The following is a 15285-nucleotide window of genomic DNA, read 5'->3' as shown; positions in this document are numbered from 1 at the left end:
CTTCCTGAATATCCCACAAGGAGTTTTTAAACATCTCTTCTAAAATTTTATTTTTTAATCATCTCTTTTTCTTGTATTTCATATCGTGATTTTTTTTTCTTTTTGATTTTGTTTACTCTTTCTACTTTCTTCCTCTCTTTCCTTTTACGGTCAAACATTTTACTGAGGTATAAAAAAAATAACTTATCTAATCTCATTTTTGTACTTAATTTTTATTTTTATTTTCATTAATTATTATAGCAAAAATAACTCTTCAAAGTTAAGTCTAAAAATAAGTCCATATCAACCGGGCAAAAGCCCAAATCTCTTCTTCCTGACCCAATTGCACAGAAGCCCGACCTGATCTTTCAAACCATCACCAGTATTGTCTTAGGCTTTGGGTTATGGGTCAAACATTTTTCCCATAAACTAATTCTAATAAGAATGAAAAAGAGTGTTACCCAAGAAAAATAAAGGGAATGAGAGGAGAGCAAAAACGAAGGTGGGTCATTTAGACTTGTGATGGCAAAAAGGTGTCGGTCATTGTGACTAGCTATGGTTTTTTTCCGGCGAGGTCTCAGATTTGGAGATGGAGGAAAGGTTGTGGTTGGCTGAGCGGGCAAACTTGCTTCAATTGGGTTTGGTTATGCATGGAATGGTGGCGGTGGCCTATGCTAGCTATATGCATAACACTTGCGAAAGAGAATGCATTGTTAAAAGAAGCAGCAAAAAGATTGGCTTTTGTGCGGGGAGAGCATTCCTTCTAAAACCAACAAAAGCATACCAACTTTACAAACATCTAATAGAGAGAAGATCTTACTTAACACTAATCCTGAGAAAAATTGAAGAGTAAAGACCAATATGTTGTACCAGTTCCCTTCTCGAAACAACTAATCCTGAGGCGTGTATAAGCAAAAAATGTCTCTGCTATGGGTTCATGTTAAGTTCCTTCACCTCTCCTATTCTGAATTATGAGCAAAAAGATAACACTTGCATCCTCCGATTTCCCCTTTGTGTTTCAACCCTTTTTTTTCCATTATTCTTTTCTCTTCTTTTTTTCCATTGCCAACTTATAATAAGTACTGTTTTGTTATTATGAGTTCTAACTGCTAAATACCTAAATATGTAGTACTGCCATAAAAGAAGTAACATTCAAAATTAAAACAAAAGACATATTTCCTCTTCATTTCCCAATAATACTGCAGAGAAGCTAGATCTTTAAGACTGATTTTGGGACCCTAAGAAGGGTAATATGACTTCCCAATTCAAGGCGAGCTAGTCACAAGCATGAACTACTAGCTAATCGCCCGCCATAATTGCATTTCTTCAGAAACATTGTTACCCGAAAGCATAAATTTTTTCACACAACTGGCATAATTAGCGTTGCACAGCAAAACTATATAGTGGTGAATATGAATGTGTTTTAATATAGGGAAAAATGTTTCGAGATAAAATTATCTTCGGCAATCCCAAAACAATATTATTTTGGAAGATATTTTAAAAAATTTACTCTCATTTTATCATAAAAAGTTAATGCCTCTAATAAAACACAGGATTCGGTTTCTCTCTATTCCTCTTCCAGTATTCCTTCTCGCTCTGGCTATCCCCTCACAATATTTTCTCTTGTTCGAATACCCTACCTAGAAAGAAAGGGCACAAACACAACAAAATTTGATGCGCCTACCAATTTAAGATGTCACATACTTGAGACAATTTCTGACACGTCAAACACGAACTCGACCCCTTAAAAATTGTTCATGCTTCACAATATCGCAAGGAATACAAATCCTCACTAATGTTATCAAATACTCAAGACTTGCAAACTAAAATGCCTCCCTCCAAGCAAGATCACCCTGATGACAGCAAGGCTCATCATCACATTTGGTTTCTCTATCAGAAACATAATTCAGCTCTCACCTCATGCAGCCCAGTCGCAACATTTTTTTTGTTGAGGCCATCTCTGTTCATATAATGTGCTCGTTTCCCTGCAAAGCAACCGAATGCACATATCCAGTATAAATGGGAAGGATATCATGGTACAGTATAAGTAGAGGATCTAAATTAAAATAAAATGCTTTTAATCCACGTGCCTAGTCAACAAGAATATTGCATAATCGACAATGATTAAGAAAAACATGACAAAATGAAAATAAAAATTACCAACGCCATGAGTGCAGATAATTTATATGGAAGGAGATTGCTCCATTCAATCATATTGTTTCTCGACTATTGAATTGCCTCTCTCACTACTAGATGCAAGAGGCAAAGACATAAGTTGCAATGCAAGTAACTCATCTCTGCTATACCTCAGTCTTTGATCTATGACAATAAATGAAAAATTAAAATTAGATAAATCATAAAAAATCACAACATAAATATTAGAAAGGTTATTAGCAATTTACCTATAAAATATGGAGAAACGGACATCTGTTCTTTCTTCTCGGCCGCTTGCATAGTCCTTGAAGTTAATCGAGACGGAGAAGAATGATTAAGTCCGTTTTGGTCAAAAGGAAAGACGGTAACATGTTCATGCCTTACTTCGATTTGTGGATGGTTTCTACAGAATGACAAAATAGTATCTTTAGTCAAGAGCCAACAGCCTCTGAGGTCCATCAGTTTCAGAGTTTCAGGAGCCTTAAACAGATCAAGCCCATAATTTGTCAACACCGCATCGCAAATACTAAGATTTGTCAATTTAGGGATTGATGATAAATAGTGAAGTGAGATGTCTGCAAGTGAAGCATTTTTAAGAGATAAATATCTCAGCTTTTGGAAGCTTGATAAAGGGTATAAAGCTTCGTCACTAACTTGTGTATTCTCCAAATTCAACCTTTCTAATTGTTTAAGATTTTGTAAAGACGTTAGAGAGTGCGGCGAGTTCAGATGAGTCCTTTCCTGGTGCAAAAAACCTGAGTCCAAAGTACAGATAGGAAGATTAAAGATAAGTACTTACAAGCAGCAAATGGAGGGATACAATCAAACGAAAGTGATGCAATTATATAATATTTTAATGAATTGAGTATTTAGAAATTTTGAACAACAAATATGTAAGAAAATTGCAATTTGTTAAATTGCAATTATCCACATTAGCATATAATATAAATGCTTAATCAGGAAAATCTGCATCAAGTGTTAGAAACAAAATGAACAATTATTTAACTCATTAACCAAGATGAGAATGAGGGGGATTTTATCCAAATAGCAATTACTTCCTTGCAAAAGCTCTGAATAGTACCAAACCCCATATTCATAGATCCAATATAGATATTTCATGTCTCAACACGACATAAGAATATGGAGTCCAAATCCTTCGCAAACAAGTCAACCACTGAATTTCCTTAATATGGAATGCATGCTTGTTACTAGTGTGACAGTCTCTTATTAATATGCAATTAACAGCTATTTAAATCTATCATGCGAACACCTGAAAAGTCACTTGATTCTGCAAGGTAACCAATGATACGAACCCACCATGGTTTGTGCCCCAAATATAGTAGTGGGACCAGGTGAAAATGTTGTTGGTTATGCTGACTCAGCAAAACAGAATGGAGGTGTGGGACAGCATGTTAGTTATGGGAGCAGTGGTTAAAAGGGGAGGTTGGGTGCTTGAGGGAAGTATCTGGAATCTTGGCTGGAACTTGGGATTGGGAGAGTGTAGAGCCTCTCCAATTGCTCTACGTTATCATTTCTTCTCAGTTGCTTGTATTTTCTTTTTTTATTGTCTCTGTATAATTCATTTCCATTTACTGTTCAAACCAATATATAGCAATACAAATACAGATTTCTCATTTTAATCTTTGTTCTTGTTAAAAATCTATCATGCGAACACCTGAAAAGTCACTTGATTCTGCAAGGTAACCAACTACAGGGAAAAATATAGGCAAATAAGCTATTATCTCCAAACATATTGATGCAAGACATATAGGAAAAGTTGAATGGCTGGTTTAATTAAAGATAAGGTTTACAATATTTCAGGAAAATGTAGGGTTTTAAAATCAATTTCTAGATCTGAGAACAAAAAATAATTAAAGAAGAAGAAGAAAGCCTCATATATGATAATGTCTGCAAGTACACACGTCCTGCTGTTCTTCCCCAAAAATGCCAAAAGGGGGAAATAATGTTAAATACAGCCAGGTTTTATAGTAGCCTACAAGTTGAAGGCATAAAAGTTTCCTAAAGAGGAGCTGTTCAGTTGTAAAGTTAAAAGGCCCAGCTAATGGCTTCAGAAATAGTAGGATTTAACCAGAAAAGTACCTATATCAACCACTGCAGACACTGCAAAAGAATTTATACATCGCAATAGTAACAAACTACGTCAAGTAATCATATACCTTTAATGTTTGTATTGCTCAGGTCAACAACCTTTAATGAAGGCATCATGCTGATAAATGAGATGGCAGAGTCATCCACTGGTGTCTGAGATAATGACAGAATTTCAAGATTGGGAACATGTCCGGCTAAAATCCCTAATCCAGCAGAGCTAACCCTAGTACCAGTTAGATTCAAAGTTTTCAAGTTTCCACCAATGCACAAAACCATCTCGACAGAATCATCCCCCATCATGCATGAGCTGAGATTGAGATGCTCTATAACTTTCAGTCTACTTAAGAAGAAGAATCTGCAAAGGCCAGAATTGGCTACATCCAGAAAGGACAGGAAATTTGTATTTGCATATAACATGGCTTCAGCTTCATTCAGGAACGTAGCCCCAGAGAGAATAAGCTTTGCCAAAGGAGCTTTATCATCTTCAAGTATAGAATCAATAGTACAATTACTCATGTTCAGACATTCAAGAGATGATAAACTAGGCAATTTTGTGACATTGGTCCAAGCAAGATTTAGATAGGTTAACTTTGGGAACATATTGAGAACAGCAGCACCTTGATTTGATATTTTACTACCCCAGAGATCAAGATATTGTAGCTTTTTCAGTACCTATGAGGGGGATGTTTAAAAGGAGACAGTAAAAGACACACAAAAAAGAAGGAAATATCATCATTTCTATTACTTGAGAACTGGCAAGACAGACATGCTGAAAACACAATAAATTGGGTATCTAACTGAAACAATCAATAATGTCTAATAGTGAATTCAAGCAAGTCATTCGAGAAATATGTGTCTCCATTTATCAGCTATGAAATGGATTGCTGTATAAGCATTAGCGTAAAAACCTTCTGAACCACATAAGCACTCAAATACAGTCCGACAACTTGGAAAGCAGTGCCAAACTGAACCCAATTAAATATGGTACCATAATTAATCAAGAAAGCTAGAAAGCAATAAAACAACTCCCATGAAACCCTGACTTGCGAGGGTGGGGGTGAGCAAAATCCTAATATGCAGCTTCATCCTTGCACATTCTTTGCAAAAAGGTTATTTGTCATATTCGACCCCATGATCTCTCAATCACAAAGAAACAGCTTTATAAATAATCCAAGCTTGCTCTCTTGGAAGCAAGAAATCAATAAATAAATAATGATTTTCCCAAGATGTTATATTAAGTTTAGATGCAAAACACAGTCAATGACGTGCATATATATCCATCTTACAAGTAAAAATCAAAGGTGTAACGAACAATGTGTATTTAGGTACAAACGCAAAAAAGAAGGGTTAGGAACCACCGACAGTAGCGTAAAAATTGACATAATAACACCATCCTACAACATTTTGTAGAAAATGAATTTAACCAATCCAACTGTTGAACTATACTTAATAAAGATGTTTATCTTAACAGATTTCATAAAACTTATACAACTAGAAGAATGTGATCAAGTGGTAAATATTTTCATGTATGCGAGAAGCATACTAAACCACAAATTTAACGTAAATTGATGGTGTAGAAAAAAATTGGACTGGTACGAAAAGAAATTGACTGGAGTAGTATTGATTATGATTTACACTAGTGTATAATAGGGGGGAAAAAATACCTGTAATGAAGTTAATGATATATCATCCACGGGTAAACCGCCCAAGTCGAGAAGAGACAAATTTTGAAGAGAGGGTAGAAGCTTGACTCCTTTGGCAGTGACGCTTGTTTCTGAAATGTGTAACTTTTCCAAATTTGGAACGGAAAGAATATGGTTAATTCCAGCATCATTAACCTTGGAGCATCTTGAGAGATCCAACTCCTTAAGACTAGTCATTCCTAAAACCAATTAAGCATAACGCTGATGAGTGATCTTGTAAACTGTAATAGTAAGAATAGGTTAATGGTTATATGAGTCGCAGTGTTGGTTTTTGGGGGGAACTACCTGTAATAGGCCAAAGAGCTGAAGTGGTGATTCGATGACAATCGGCAAGGTTCAAGTAACGCAAGTTGCGAAATGCTCCCAAATATGCCATCCACTCCGCATCCACAGAGTTATCGCCTCTCACATCAACCTCTTCGGCACTATGTTTGAAAACCCTACCCGGAACAAATAGAAATGTCAATTTTGAACAAATTCGTACGGAAAATGAGGGAAAATGCATAGAGAGAGAGAGAGAGAGAGAGAGAGAGAGTACTCGAGGAGGGAGGGGAAGAGGAGACGGCGGGAGATGAGGCGGCGGAGGAGAGCATCGGCGAGATGATAAGGCAAGCGATCGAGAGTGCGCTTCTGACGCCGCCATTTCTCCACGCTTTCTTTGTTCTCACAAGCCGCGTCTATGCAAAGCCCAACCAATTCACTACTTTCGCTGTTCATCTTCCGCTTTCGAAACCTTCCTCTCTCTCTTTTTCTCTGATTTCCGAAATGAAACGAAATTATATACTTGGTTGACTATGTTTGGTTGGGATCATCAGATCAAGATTCAGCTTCCTTCTTCTCTGCAGAAAACATCTCAACATGGGCCTCGCCGCCCCATTTGGGCTTTCACCCAATGTCAACTGTCAAGTAGTTACGCGCGCCCAATGTTTTGCGCGAAAATCATTTCTATATGTTTTTTAATTATTATATTAACGACGTGTAAGTTTAATTTCTAAAGTGTAATAATACAAGAAAATTAACCGGGATATCTTCCTCAAGTAATAGTTTAATTTAGACAAAAGTCTTGTTCGTTACCTATTAAACGATGATAGTTCAGTTGGCTATTAAACGATGATAATTCAGATGGCATATGAAAACTGAATACGTGGGAATGAATATGTATTTGATCCTGTGAATATGTATTTGATTCTCCTTATTACTTTCAATCCGAAGGATTGTTTTTGATTTGAAAAAAAAAAAAAAAAATCCTCATTTTTTTACTTTGCGTCTACTAATACAAGGTGTTTTATGCACTTGAGTCCAATTCTGAATTAGGGGAGCCCAATGTCTTCCTAACGCAATTTCGGATGAGGAGAGCCCAAAGTATGCTTAACCCAAACTTGGGTTAGCCGCATGGCAACTATCATATGATCTCCATCACTGAAGCTCTTCCTCTCATTATGTCCAGCAGATACAAAGTTTAAAATACACATGACACGAAGTTTATTAGACTTTTTCCTTAATTTATGGGCAAGTACTCATTATAGCTGGATTTTTTTAATGCTGGTTGGCTTTCCTTGTCCTTGTCAGCTGATGAATCCAACAATATCTCGAGATTTTACAGATTTCATAATTTGTTTTGTCAAGGTAAACACTACAAAAAAAGTTAAGCTGCAATCTTCCATGTCTGAAGCCCAAAAGGGCTGATAAGAAAAGATTGCTTCTCATAGGAGGGGGCAGTTTCCTGGGATTAGAGCATCTGCTAAGTGATGCAAAGAAGAATTCCGATCAGAAGAATTGTCTAAGTCTCTGGTGGTGGTGTTTGGTTGGGGGTTTTGTTGAAGAAATCCAGGCAACTTTCGTGTGGATTTTCACGTGATCATGTTTGGTTCAACAGGTTTTGACCAAAATCATCTATGTGAAATGCATGACTTTTTTGAGAAAGATAATAATTTGTACTGTTTAAAAACCCGATTTGAGGGTGATTTTTTGAGAAAACCCGGGCAAAGCACTGTTGACACACTTTTTGTCATATATTTCCTGGTAAAATTTTGTCAAATCAAACTACTTTTTTTTAACTTCCCCATCTATTCAACTTTCGCTGTGGATACCTAGTAATTACATTTCTCTAGTATTCTTAAAATTTATCTTCAATTAAACGCCCCCTGAGAGATGGTAGCCATATCTTCCTTTTGTTTGTTAGTTTGTATGCCATGTTGCAAGTTAATTTTTAGATGTTTTTATATTTTCAAGTTGGGTTTGATGTTTGTATTTGAGTTATATCATTTTAGGAGAGAAAAACATACGAGCAATGAAAACAACAAGAGAGAAAATGAGTGATTTTTTTTATTTAAATTTTAAATAAAAAATATTAATTTATGTTTTTTTCTATCTTAAAATGACATAACTCTATGGACAAATATTTTTTACTTTCAAGTTTGTAAATTGCTTTTTTTAGGAGGTTTTCCCATTCTACTGGTAAGACTAATTCTTGTTTTTATTATTATTTTTGGTGAAAAATACGACTAATTTTTATTTAAAATAAAGTGATTTCTTTTCTACATACTCGAACCCCTTTGTGGTAAAACATTTCAGGATATAAAACAAATAACCAAAGACAGCATACTGATAATTTTAACGCTGTTTGGTATGGGGTTTTTGAATGAAATGATGGGGAAGTGAGGTGAAGGAAATAAAATTACCATGTTTGATATAAGAAAAAGTAAAATAATCTAGGGATATTTTTTCCCCGTGAATCTCTTTTTCTACTATACATTGCTAAAAAACTTTTCTTTCTCACATATGGTATTCTTTTTTTCTTAGTAAGAGAGAAAAGCATTTTAACACTTATTACACTAAAATGCCCTTAACAATATTCAAAATGATGGGTATTTTGGTTATTTTAGTTCATATTCCTAACAATATTTTATCATCAACCAAACATAACGTTAATAAAATTAACTCAACTTTTTCGGTAAAATTTTGGCCTATCAAACACTTTTTCGTAACTTACCGGAAAAAAATGTTTCTCATTATATTCTTGGAAACATTTTTTTCTCGTTGAAAAAAAATATCTCTCGAACCAAACGTCCCTTACGAAATAAATTTTTCCACCGTGTTGGAGATGACTAGTTATAAATTCTAACCCCAAGATATAATGCCTAACAAATAACAAAACTTTCCTATTATAGAATAGAATAGAACAAACCAGTGACAAAAACATTTTCATAGGTTTTATATATAGCCGAAGGGCCCTCATTGTGAGGGCTATGTGAGATTGTGACACTTGCATTTAACATTACTCTTTTGTAGGGTATAAATAATGTTAGAATTTAGATTCACATATCACAGTCTCCATTAGCCATCACATACACCACACTCAGGCTGGAAATATTTCAACCATTGAATTAGCAACCATACACTTGCAATAACCAAATTCGCAAATTACATTGCACAGAACAAACACATAATTTTAATGCAAGAGTACAAAATGCTGCAAAGCTTACAACATCACAACACAAAAAGACATTCAAAGCTGTTGAAAAATACAAGTGATGACTCTTCTCTGAAATATTGAGAAGTTCATATATTTTTAAACTTCTCAGCAGTCGCTGTTTCGCTGTCTGTCTTGTATCACTCACTATAAGTTGTAAAGCGGAGAAGAAAGAGGATGAGCACTCCCTTATTGTCTCTTCACTCCTTTCTGCTCCGGTCCTTCCATCTTATATAATCAACCTATTTTGATCTAACCTAATGAAATGCAAAATACACAAGAGAAGAAGAAGATTTGACACCAAAATGGAAAAGGAAAATGAAAAGAACCTTTCTTCACTGCACATTTTGTATAGCTACACAGTCTTACACAACACAGCAGTAAACCGTTGCCATCTCACTGTAACCAAATTGATCAATCTCAGGCCAATAAGTAGTTAGCGACTGAGACATCTGCTTGAGAAGCAGAATGGATGTAAACGAATTCAAGGCTTTTGCCAACTGATAATGAGCTGAGCCATAGTGGAAATGAGTATAAATCACCGGACTTTGTGAGGCCCCAGATTGGACCATAAAGCTTGGATATTGAAAGATTGAGAGACTTGAGAGTCTTGGTGGATTTGTTAGTCACCACTGTTGAGTATCTGTAATAAGTTCTTCCATTGGCAACCCATGAGGTGGTCATCTTCTGTTCAATGGAAATTGGACCTGACCATGAAGTTAAAAGAGAAACTCCTCGGTTAGATTTTCATCTCAACATCTAATTTTAGTCTCTAGAGGTAAGCATTTCTCAGGTAATTAAGCAAACAGTACCTGCAGATGGAGTTATCTCTGGATTGGGGGATGGCTGGGGCTTGGTAACAACAGGCTTAGGAGCTGGAAGAACAACTGTAAGGAAGAGACAATATACCTGATTACTATATTATCCCTTGAAGATTTTTAGCAGGAGAGGGGCAGAAAGTGAGGATAATGATTACAATACCTGGAAGAAGCTGGTTATAGCCGCCATGACCTCCACTTAGTCGTGCTAGAATACCAATAAGAGGAGCATTGTTGTAGGTTGCTGGCTCGGTTTGCTCATAATTATCTCTTTCATCAGCAAAGTCATCATATGCATCAGGTCCGCCAACAATAGCACCAGTAAGTAGATTGGGGTCTCTGTTTTTGCTGCTAAACCAAGTAGCATAACCTCCACGGCAACTGACAAATGAAGGGTTGACCTTGATGGAAACAATGGATGAACCTCGGTGGTGAACTCTTTGAGGGAAGTTGCTTCCATAGCCCACCATGTAACTTGTGGCTCTTGGGTTGTCCCCGAGAATGTAGTCCACCTGAAGATTAAACAAGGAAAATGTTGAGAACTCATTGATATTCTTAATAATTGAAACATCAAAATTCAAGTGAATGTATGGAAGTGAATGCAGGAGATGGAATTACCTGAGACTTTGCAAGGGAGAGAAGCTCAGCAGGAGGGACATTGCCTGAAGCGCATCCCAAATATTTACCAGAAGAAGCAAGGTAGTCAGAGTAGACAGTTGCTAAAAAGGAGGCACTTGTGACAAACTGCAAGTTATTCCATCTCTGGCGGAAGATGAGGCCTCCAGGAGTCTTCTGAACATTGCGAGTACCCTTTCCAAGGCATGAACACATGAAATACTCAGCCTTCTGCTGATATCTCTCAAAGACTGGTGCATAATGGCCAGCTTTGCCTTGCATTAGGAACTGCAGGGAAGGAACATAGGAAAACTGCTTAGACACTGTTTATAAATTACATGCTCCTATTAAAGAAGCTAACCAATGTTTGTTATTCACTTTTTCATTAATTAATAATACCTTGGCGACTAATGTCTGAACTCCAGCATACTTGACGTCCCAACCAAATTCAGTCATGCTCCAACCAGTTCCTCCCATGGAGTCACCATTTCTCCCAAGGTAATCCAAGTAATACTGATTGTTGGATGCTTGATACAACCAAGCAGCAGCCCAGAGCAATTCGTCCTGTGTGTACAATTACCAACACACCATTAATTGTTACCTTTTTTTTATCTTTTCTAGAATTGATTGTTAACTTAATTCAAGCAATACTTTCACATGTACATTACTTGTTCCGAATTTCCAAATGGTAAATTTTTGTATAGCTTCAGATTTAATCGTGATCAGGAAGAATAAACACAATTGTAACATGTAAAACTTACATTGTAGCCACTGATGGATCTGTAGTATTTCTGGGCAACCGTAATGCTGCTGTCATATTTACCTCTGTATTTATCCGCAAAATCAAATAACTGAAATTGATCAAACCCAATAGACAATCAGTTGAGCAGGTCCAGAAGGAAATGGAATGGAGTTGCATTAATTTCATTAAATGAATTAATTAACCTTATCCTAATGTGGTGAAAATTTTTATTAAATCCACCTATTGAGTATCCTCATTTATTAGATTCAACTAAAATTGCTTATCTCCAGAAGAAGAAAAAAAAAGCTAAAATTGCCGATAACAGAGGGACCACACTCAGATCTGGGACGAAAGCATTTACTTAATGAGATCAGAATTTCAGAAGCATCTTTCTTCATAACTCCAACCCTCAATCTCTAATAAATGAATAATTAAATGCAACATGTTCTTCACCTATCAGGAACAGTGACAGAAACAGGAATAGGATCGACAGGCCAGTGAAAGAGTAAAGTAAAAGGTAACATGACAGCGGAAAAAGAGGTTCAATGTAGCTATGGTACGAGCAACAACCTGATCCACATTGATGGCCGATGAACGAGTAACTGTGCTCGGAAACTAAATGCATACCAAACAACCAAAGAGTGTAATTTCACCCAAAAAAAAAGAAAAGAGGCTACGATAGCACCGTCAGTGTGTGCCCACGTCACATGGCACAATGGCAATAACGAAGTTTGTTTCTCGCACGGCGTAAATCCCTTCTAGGGGAGAAAATTTTTAATGCACCAAACCACCAAATTCGATATTTGTTTTCCTTAATTTTTTTTTTTGTATCCATTTTTTTTTAAATCCTAAAAAACAAAATTAATAAAAAAAGGACCGAGTTGAATGTTTCTATAGCACTAAATTTTTCTCCTTCCAATGGAAGGTCAGGATCCAATACCACACAAATATCAATCCGTACGGTCCAATGGGTCCACCGTGATAAAAGGGTAAAAGTGTCTCTTCGGCCATCATGAGAGACGGGACCACTCTTTCTTCCTTTCTTCTATGTGTTCTCATTTAGACATAAAAACCAATATTTTTTGGACCACAGTCATTATAATTAATATCGAGAAAGAAAAGAGCAAAAAAAATATAAAAAAAATAAACGAAATAAATTTAGAGTGAAATCTTGCTTAATAAAGAAAAAGACTAAGGCAGACAAAAGAAAAAGAGGGAACAAAAAAGTTTACCAAGTGTACAAAACGAATTTTTAAGGGTCCCAAAAATATTGACATAATGTATCCATTCTTGTGCTTTTTTAAGTGAACAAACATTAAATATCCCATCTACTACAATGAAAACGTACCATAGTAAAACAAAGCTCCCGGCGGCAAAATTATAATTTCTATTCAATTTAGTAAAAAGGGAAAATATTTTTTTTTTTTTTTTTTTATACAATAGAGGTTTGAACCTTTTTTTTTTTTTTTAAAGCAGCAAAGTTTTCGGCCATTTTATTAAATGCAGCTCTAACCGATGCGGCCAACAACATGCTTGCAATAACAACTCTGACAAAAGAGCCATAAAAGTGTAACTGCCTATTAACTCCAACCGTTTCACTTACCGCTCAGAATTACAATCATGCGCACCACGCTTCAGTGTTTGTATACTATCTAAAATGCGCCAGTTTCACTGTTTTAAGTTTTTTTTCATATTGCATTATCACATAACTGAGCAGTTTTGTTTGGATCCTTCTTAAACGTAGATTAATAAACCATAATAAAGAGCAGTGTTTTAAGGATGTGGAACCTGGTAGGCATGGCGGAGGAGTTCGTTGGCGTAGGAAGGGTCAGAGTGGCGGAAAACAATGGAGGCTGCGGCCATGGCGGCGGCTGTTTCTCCGGCGAGATCCGACCCGGGATTGCTCGGATCGATCTTGTAAGCGTGACGGTCTGTGGTCATGTCCTCTGGCCTTTGCCAACAGTAATGGTCACTGTTCCCGTCTCCTACCTAATTGTCAAAAAGCCACAACAACATTCTTTATTCTAAATATTTCAACATCCAAAATCAACTTCAACGCTCTGAAATTGACAAGGTATTACTAATAACCCACGAAGATAATAATAGTAAAAAAAAAAAAGGAAAAATAACCCCCCAAAAATATAATAATATAATAAAGAGTGGAAAAAAACAGAGAGAGAGAGAGAGAAGGTACCTCTCCGTAGAGAACATTGGGTTGAGGGTGGGCTTTGATGAAGTAGTCAGTACCCCACTTCACAGCTTCCATGGCATGACCAAGCTCACCGCTAGCACCCATTTGTTTTCCGTATTCTATGATGCTCCATGACATCATTGTAACGGTGAATGCCATGGGTAACCCGAATTTCACATTGTCCCCTGCATCGTAGTACCCACCAACTAGATCTACCTGCAATTTAACATTAACAAATAGGGAATGTCAAAAAATGATCTTAATTAGAGAGACTGTTGATTCCTTCAAAATGGGTTGAAATATTTAACTTAATTTTCAGTGAAAGTAGTGAACTTTAACTTGGAATATGCAGAAAATTTGGGTGAAGAAACTTACCCCGCTTGCCTTGCCGTCTTGCAAACCAGATTGAGCTCTCCACGGTACTCTCTGGTTATGGGGAAGATAACCAGATCTCTGAGCTTCAAAGAAGAGAATGCTCTTACTCAGAGCTTGACCGTAGTCATGGCCAGCAAAGGCAAAAGGTGGGGACAGAAGCAAAAGCAAAGGAAACATGGAAATGAGTTTCACTAGCTTTTCCATGGAAGCAAATAATAGAATACGCTCTAATATGTTCAATGCAGCGAGAAATTTCAGTTCAGAGAGGAAAAGGAAATGGCAATGCCGCTAAGTTACAGCAGCTGAAACTTTGGGTAATCCCACCAATTTAGGAGGGAATCCGTGCGGAAAGAGAGAAACTTGAGAGAGAGAGAGAGAGAGAGAGAGAGAGAGAGAGAGAGTAGTGGGATTGGAAACTGAGGAGGTCGAGGCTCTATATATTAAGGAGAGGAGAAAAAAGGAAGGGATCAAGAACCCAGAAATTGACAGTGATTTATTATAAATTATAAATTAATGTTGTTTTTTTATTATTGTTTTGTTTTTTGGATTTTGAAGTGGCTGTAAATTAAACGTTTCGAATGCGAGAGGAACAATGTCATGTGGGCTTGCAGAATAGAGGTCGGTGCGGGTTTAAAGTATTAGGTAGAAATCAAATTACTGCTCACGGATAATTTTTTTTTTTTTTTTTTTTAAGTTTGACTTGTAGAATGGAGTTTGAGCTAATAACTTGTGATTGTGACCCTACCAATTTTAGCCGCAGGAGAAGGAAGGTCTTGCTGTGGAAATTTCAGTACCGAAATCGGAGTATTAGGTAAAAAAAAAATGGAATAAATTTTTTTTCATTTTAACTCATATTTTTTTTATATAATTCTATTTGAGTTTTGATTTTTTTTTCTCTTTTAATATGAATGTACGATGTACCTATTGCCGGAGTACCACAGATTTTCTCCTTGCTGGAAGTTTCATAGGGTTAGTTATTTTCATTTTATTTTTAAATATTTCTCAAATTTTAAGACAGTACTCTACATATTGTGCGTTGCTTTAAATATTGATAGAATTAATTTTGAAAAATAAATTAAAAATAATGTTAAAAATGAATTTTCATTTTATAATCAATATCAACAATA

General features: G+C 36.2%; 2 protein-coding genes across 8 annotated transcripts; both read right to left on the bottom strand.

Annotated features, from left to right (window-relative positions):
- Positions 1-1495: 1495 nt before the first annotated feature.
- LOC133308566 (uncharacterized) lies at positions 1496-6735 on the bottom strand. Of its 2 annotated transcripts, XM_061509198.1 has the most exons (7): positions 6484-6735; positions 6231-6385; positions 5907-6124; positions 4311-4914; positions 2382-2888; positions 2140-2298; positions 1496-1964 (listed from the first exon to the last, which is right to left on the bottom strand). In XM_061509198.1, the coding sequence occupies exons 1-6, from the start codon at positions 6660-6662 to the stop codon at positions 2186-2188; spliced, it is 1776 nt and encodes a 591-aa protein (XP_061365182.1). In that variant the 5' UTR covers positions 6663-6735; the 3' UTR covers positions 1496-1964; positions 2140-2185. The 2 variants fall into 2 exon arrangements, with proteins under 2 accessions (XP_061365182.1, XP_061365183.1); XM_061509199.1 differs by lacking the exons at positions 1496-1964; positions 2140-2298 and having other exon boundaries at positions 2525-2708; positions 2788-2888.
- A 2658-nt stretch (positions 6736-9393) lies between these two features.
- On the bottom strand, positions 9394-14365 carry LOC133308577 (endoglucanase 6-like). 6 transcript variants are annotated; one of them, XM_061509214.1, is made up of 9 exons: positions 14155-14365; positions 13787-13995; positions 13381-13581; positions 11612-11701; positions 11250-11414; positions 10854-11138; positions 10399-10747; positions 10230-10304; positions 9394-10148 (listed from the first exon to the last, which is right to left on the bottom strand). In XM_061509214.1, exons 1-9 carry the CDS (start codon positions 14360-14362, stop codon positions 9838-9840), a joined length of 1893 nt encoding a protein of 630 aa, XP_061365198.1. In that variant the 5' UTR covers positions 14363-14365; the 3' UTR covers positions 9394-9837. The 6 variants fall into 6 exon arrangements, with proteins under 6 accessions (XP_061365198.1, XP_061365195.1, XP_061365196.1 ...); XM_061509211.1 differs by having other exon boundaries at positions 9394-10151; positions 13787-13999; positions 14159-14365; XM_061509212.1 differs by having other exon boundaries at positions 13787-13999; positions 14159-14365.
- Positions 14366-15285: the final 920 nt, after the last annotated feature.

Source organism: Gastrolobium bilobum, unplaced genomic scaffold (assembly GCF_033153095.1).
Source record: "Gastrolobium bilobum isolate Gb01-03AN ecotype WA unplaced genomic scaffold, APGP_CSIRO_Gbil_v1 utg18308, whole genome shotgun sequence".
Classification (NCBI taxonomy): Eukaryota; Viridiplantae; Streptophyta; class Magnoliopsida; order Fabales; family Fabaceae; genus Gastrolobium; species Gastrolobium bilobum.
This window is presented reverse-complemented; position numbering and strand designations above follow the sequence as displayed.

Coding starts and splice junctions, on each gene's coding strand:
- LOC133308577 (XM_061509211.1), bottom strand. CDS start 14,362: ATGGAAAAGCTAGTGAAACTCATTTCCATGTTTCCTTTGCTTTTGCTT. Junction 13,582..13,786: donor CCAATGTTCTCTACGGAGAG/GTACCTTCTCTC, acceptor TTTGACAATTAG/GTAGGAGACGGGAACAGTGA. Junction 10,748..10,853: donor TCTCCCTTGCAAAGTCTCAG/GTAATTCCATCT, acceptor TTTAATCTTCAG/GTGGACTACATTCTCGGGGA.
- LOC133308566 (XM_061509198.1), bottom strand. CDS start 6,662: ATGAACAGCGAAAGTAGTGAATTGGTTGGGCTTTGCATAGACGCGGCT. Junction 6,125..6,230: donor AGCTCTTTGGCCTATTACAG/GTAGTTCCCCCC, acceptor AATTGGTTTTAG/GAATGACTAGTCTTAAGGAG. Junction 4,915..5,906: donor TATCATTAACTTCATTACAG/GTATTTTTTCCC, acceptor TCCCCCTCATAG/GTACTGAAAAAGCTACAATA.